Source organism: Condylura cristata, unplaced genomic scaffold (assembly GCF_000260355.1).
Source record: "Condylura cristata isolate star-nosed mole 26May11 unplaced genomic scaffold, ConCri1.0 scaffold00002, whole genome shotgun sequence".
NCBI lineage: Eukaryota > Metazoa > Chordata > Mammalia > Eulipotyphla > Talpidae > Condylura > Condylura cristata.
In genome coordinates, this window is record NW_004567103.1 from 46,023,052 (window position 1) to 46,029,483 (window position 6,432).

Sequence of the window (6,432 nt, forward strand, 5' to 3'; positions counted from 1 at the left end):
CAAAAATAATGTTCTGAATTTTATAATTCATAGTGCTTAAATGTAGGGATTTTTAAAACTCCTATCTTTTTGTCCTGTTAGAGATGTCAGCTGTCACAGACTACAGTATATATTTAAAACTTCCAAACATAAACTCACATTAACTACTTAAAAATACTTCTGTAGCTAAATATGTCTTCTTCTAACATAAATCATTAGAAAAACATTTCTTAGGCATCTGTATTTGCTTCCCTTGCGCAGAATTTTCTTAATACATATTTTAAAAGCAGTGAATTCTGATTTTCAGAAATTACAAATAACAAATATACCCTTACAATCTCACCAAACGGGAAACAATTGCTGTTAAAACATCTTTCTACACTACTTCTTAAACTGCATGTAACAACTCACAGTTGGTACTTACCAACACATGCCAAACATTTTCATTTGCCCCATCAAAGCTGCAGAAACGAATGCTTACTCCCAACAAGCCCTGGCCACCCCACATGTTACTTGGTGTGACTGAGGTCTCTCGAAGTTCCAGTGTCTTACTGCTATAGATAAGCATTTTTACAGGCTTTTCAACATTTGCTTTCAGTAGATCCTTAAGAGTATCATTGTCTTTATTCTGTGAACACACAAATCATTTTCCTTAATAAAAATGCAGTGTTAATTAATCTTAGCAGAAGCCCTCCTATGGCCCTACTGGATTTACATTTAATAATCAACATAATAAAACATCCAACAAAGGTTTCATTAACACTCAAATAGTCCCCCAAATTTCTGTTAGCAGAAATTGCTGACTAACTTTTTTCTGATAGCTGACTATGGATTATGGAATTTGCAATGCACATCATTTGGCATGATCTAGGGCTTTAGCGATAAAAAACAAAACATTCCATAAGAATGTCCTAACAAGAGTTGATAGGACTCTGATTTTAAGATCTAAAACATTTACTGAGGTTGAAATTTAATTTTCTATTCTACCGCTAAGTATATACTTTATTTATTTATTAGGAACTGAAAAGATAATGGAAGCAGTATGTTAAATATTTCATTACATAAATGAATAAAAGCCATTAAGTATGAGGCACTGATAAGTAGTGAAAAAAAAACTTATAAGACTGTTGTGAAAAAAATCAACCAACCAAGCTGCTGTTATCATAACAATTTTCTTTGCTGAAATTACAAAATTCCCTTCTGATACTTTACTGAAAGTAAAGTGAAAGCAGCTTATAAAGTGGTTTTAATTCCACATTTCTGTTAACAAATTTGTCAGATTCTAAAAATTATTTGTATATGATGGAACTTCACTCCAATAAACAAAGTTTTCTAAGAATGTTTTTCTAAGGCTTTATTAATCCACTTGTCAATGCCCGGTAAAAGTCTGATTTTTTAAAAAAAGATTTATTTATTTATGCACACAGAACTGGGGTACAAGCCAGAGGTGCAGGGGTGGTGAGAGGATGCATCAGAGACTAAGTGGGGAGCAGAGCAGGCAGATCAAAGAAGTACGCTGCTGTGGGGAGCAGCGGGCAGGTCAGGAGAGGTCTGCTGGGCCATGTGGATCACTGCCAGGGCCCCGGATTGAACTTGCACTGTAGTGGCTGCAGCTAGCTTGCGGTGCTGCGTCCTTACCCACTATGCCACCAGGGAGGACCCAAAAGTCTGATATCTTTAAAAAGTATCCTGTCATCTTAAATATTCCTGCATATAATATATAAAGTAAAAGTGGCCAGTGATTCTACTCCACTAAGATAATCACTGGAGTGTGTGAGACATAGTATATACATTATGCAATATATTTGATATTTTTATACATTTATTAACATATGATTATATTCACAAGCTGGTGCCATACTCTATGTAATGGACTTAACTGATGAATGAACATTCATCCTAAATGATCTGAAAATTCCATTTTCAAAAGATTATAAAACACAGTAGGCAAAACTATGAAAAAAAATTGAACTTACTAATCTTGAACCATTAATAGAAACAATAAAATCAAAGAATGGCTCCAGTCCAGCTCTATGTCCTGGGGAATTTTCTTGTACCTATAAAGACAGAAATGCCAAAAAAGAAAAATACAAAGTTAAAAAACTGTAAGCTAATTTTACAATCTCTTTTCAGTAAAATTCATTTCATTGATAACACACTAGTTATCTCTCCCAGACTAGACCCCTTGCAGTACCCTAAATAATTCCTATTATTTAACTTTATCATATAGATAAGGCTTTCCTCTGGACACTTTCGACATAGAACACTTTTTATGTTTTTGGGAAAGGAACAATGCCCCCAGCACTTAGCAGTCATTACAACTGAGTGATAAATTTAACTTAGCAAGCACTTATTCCATGACCACTATTTACAAGGCACAATTTAGTTACAAAGCTAATACAGAATCACAGTCACTGACATGATGACATTTATCACCTGTTGAGGAACAGACAAGAAGAAGATGGGAAACAGAGGTCACACAGTCCTTTAATCACTCTTCATAAGACCAAAGCATTAAGGACTATACATGGAGTTACAAAGTTCCAACAAGATGATTCTTTTTTTTTTTTTTAAAGGTAAACCAGTTTGTTTTTTTTTTTAAATATTTATTTTAGGCCCTTCCTGGTGGTGCAGTGGGTTAAAACACAGCACTAAGAAGCTAAAGCCACTTCAGCATGAGTTCGATCCCTGCCCCAGGAGGTGACCACATGACGTGGCAGACCTCTTCTGACCTACCTGCTTAGTTGATCTGCCTTTTCTGCTCCCCACTCTGTCTCTGGTGAATCCTCTCACTGCCCCTGCATCTCCGGCCTGCACCCCAGTTCTGTATGCATAAATAAATAAATCTTTAATAAAAAATATATTTATTTTACTTATTTATACATACAAAAATTGGGGTGAAGTTTAGAGGTATGGGGAGGTGAGAAGATTCATAGAGCCAGAGTGGGGGGCAGAACAGGCCTATCTACTGAAGTACACTGCTGAGGAGAGCTGCAGGTGAGACAGAAGACTGCTGTGCCATGGGGGTCACCTCCCTGGCTTGGGATCAAATTCATGCTATCATGGCTATGGATAACTTCATAGTGCTGATAATTAACCCCTTGCTCCACCAGTGAGGCCCATGATGATTGATTTTGACTGAAGAAGCTTCATTTTAAAAATGACATTTGAGTTGTGCTTTACAAAATGGATAGCACTTTCAAAGGTAAAAGATGGGTAAGAAGGACATCTGAACACTGATGAAATCATGAGTAAAAATGTGGAAGCAGGAGTGTAAACAATTATAAGGATTATAATGTAGTATAGTTAGACAACAGGGTCATATGAGACAGAAATACAGAATTACAGATTTTGAAAACCAGAAACCCCCTAATCCATGGGAACCTTAACCTGAAGGTTTCAGAGGAACACCACAACTCTTGAAATTAAATGCAATATTTTATTTACATGAATCAGCAGTTTCCAGGATGTAAAAAATCCATGGCTTTCACCAAATTATTAGAACATTTCTCCATGACCCAAAGAAAGGGTCAAAGCCACTAATTTTGTGCTATTCTCTTACTTTACAGGTGAAGAAACCATTCCATGACTAGGATGCTTATAGTCCTATAGCTGGCTTAGTGATAAAAGTGTAACTGAAAAATATAACTTAAACTTGTCAGTTCAACAACAGGATGGAAAAGATGGAGCCAAGTTTAGAGAGGACTTTAAGTGGAAGATTGAATAATTAACTTCCCAACAATTGAAATGTTTAGCATTCTAAATTTGAGATGAGTTAAAGTAAGCTATAACATTTTCTAAAGTATAGTAATAAAAACATTATTTGCTAGTTACAGCAGTAATATGACAAAGGAGCAAAAATATACTATAATCCATTTTGTATTCCCCTTCCAAAATAATTTCATAATTTCTTAAGCAATTTTTATTCTACTTGATGTTATTAAGTACTGTCAAGTCTCTCTTACAAAAATGAAGTTTGCAGGGGTATTTGTAGGCTAATTTTCTATAACAGTCCAAGTGATTCTTCTAACAGTTTGGAGGCTATGCAAATAAGGTACCTACAAATTCACCCCTAAATAAAAAATTGTAGCTATATACACAATAAACAAGACATTTTATTGCTTTCAAAATGGAATCTAGATTTTCTCAAAATATATTCCTCTACTGCCAGATAACATCAATCAGAACCACTCATGGCTGCTTGGATTAATGTTCTCTTTATTTATTTAAGACCAAATTATGCTATCATAAAGAAAAAAAAAACAACTAGATTCTCTTCCTTTGTCATAGTAAGGACTAGCTGTTCTTTATAAAACAATATTTAACCTACTGAAGCTGTCTAATCTTGCATTCAGTGAGTTCTCCTACAAATCTGGGACTATATCATTTTTGTAAGTAAAACCAATTAAATATCTAAGGGATTTAATTATTTAAAGGTGTTAGCAGTAATAAAAATAATCAGTACACATTTATTTACCTGTTTTATACTTAATTTTCTTAGATGTCTAAGCACCCAAAATGGCAGACTGATTTCTCCTCAAATGGCAAGTCTGAAGGGAAAAAGGTAGCTGCCTGCAGCTATCAGAAGATAAATGAGGTCAAAGGGGATGAAAATGATGCTCTTCTAGGCATGAAATACCTATCTGTTAGGTATCTATCAATTAGGTGTGAAATGCCTCAGGTGTGAAAAGGAGATAATCAAATAGGAGCCTCCTCAGAAAGAAGTTTCTCATCTGAAATAGACTTTATCTAGTCATTTTTTAATCTGAATGTTACCAAATGGCTATTTTATAGAGAAACAACTAGTTCATTGATCAATTTCAGACTTCCCCACAGAGGTTGCCAGAAGTTTACTTTTCAGTCTAAAAGGGCTAAAGAGTCCTTTTGTAATGATACCACCAACTCAGAAAGTTGATACCATTCACTGATTCTTATCATACCACCCATGAGTATAAAGTTTTACCATTATTTGTTTGAAATGTAATGTTTCTAATGGCATTAGAAGTTTCTTCCCCACAACTGAAACAATTCAATAGTTAAATATTAATTTAAAAGAAACTTAAATAATCCTTTCACTCTATCTTCCCATTCTCATTTGCTACAAACACCCATCTCCTTTCTGTTACTAAAGGACTTTGAAATAAATTTCTTTCCTAAATTTATATCATTAGAATTAGCACAATTATGGCAATTAGGTATTTTAATTATTGCTGGAGCCACTCAGCAGAGGGAGTTCTAGAAATGCTCTGTAATCCTACTCTATATGAAAGAAATTTCCTCCATTTCACATCATGTAAAGTAAGACCTACAACATAGCAAACTAAGGATCCAGACAGGTTAAGATTTCTGGCAGTATTATCCACAGACAAGAATCTCTTAGGCAACTAATCTCTTAAGCATCAGATTACCACTTCAATACTTTCAGCCCCTATGAGGTCTCTCAATTGTTCATTCATATACTTTCTTAAAACACACACACACACACACACACATACACACATGCACGCATGCACCTGGCCCCACAGTTCATTTAACATTTATTACTGGGTCTCCTATCATAGCAATCCAATATGAATAGGTTACATTTGAAACTTCATTTACATTTGACTGAAAAAATAACAGTCTAAAAGCCAGAATGACTTGGTTTTGAGCTGTGGTTCTGCCTACTTAATAGCTATGTGAACTGGGAAATTTTATTTACCTTTCTGGGCCTTAGTTTTCTTATTTGTAAATAAGGGATAATGTCATCTACTTCACAATACTGTAGAGATTCAAAGTGTTTGAGTTTTTGAAATGGCTAGTTAAATTTCTGACATGACAGGAATCCTAAAATCTTAAGTTCATCACCCTGATCTCTGCAGCCACCACCTGAGGGCAAATCTTTGTAACCAACTAATTCCTGTATATTACTTTATTTTTCTAACCATTTATTATCCCTCACCCCTTTAAAGAAAGGAAAAGGATGTAAATGTTAGTCAGCTAGGAAGAAACTTCTTAAAAATATTTGCCTTTCAAAAAACACCTCCAGATGGATGGCAAATTTAAAGGTCAAAGATAAAACAAAACTTTCAGAGAAAAAGAGGAGACTATTTTTGGGATCTTCAAGTATGAAAAAGGCTTCTTTTATTAAAAAAAATCTAAAAAAAAAGATAAACTATACTGAGACTAAGAAATTCTCCTCATCAAAAGACATATTAAAGTAGTAAAAAGATACTATACATAAATAATAAAGAAAATGTATTCAGTTCTAGGCAAATCATGAAGAAAGATAAATGATAACACTTCACATCCATAAGAAGTGTTAAAGTAAAAAAGACATTAAAAAGGCCTGGTAGGCCCTCCCTGGTGGCGCAGCAGGTTAAAGCACAGCACTAAGAAGCTTAAGCCACTTCCGGAAGAGTTTGATCCCCGCCTGCCCCGAGGAGATCCACATGGCGTGGCAGACCTCTCCTG

At 34.8% G+C, this 6,432-nt stretch overlaps 1 protein-coding gene across 1 annotated transcript in view; it reads right to left on the bottom strand.

Annotated features, from left to right (window-relative positions):
* GORASP2 (golgi reassembly stacking protein 2, 55kDa) overlaps positions 1-6,432 on the bottom strand; it is a 28,594-nt gene that overhangs the window by 14,423 nt on the left and 7,739 nt on the right. Inside the window, exons 2-3 of the mRNA XM_004674555.2 lie at positions 1,956-2,036; positions 404-607 (exon numbers count right to left, since the gene is read on the bottom strand). Of these exons, the coding sequence (XP_004674612.1) occupies positions 404-607; positions 1,956-2,036 (285 nt within the window). The remainder of the gene's footprint in view (positions 1-403; positions 608-1,955; positions 2,037-6,432) is intronic.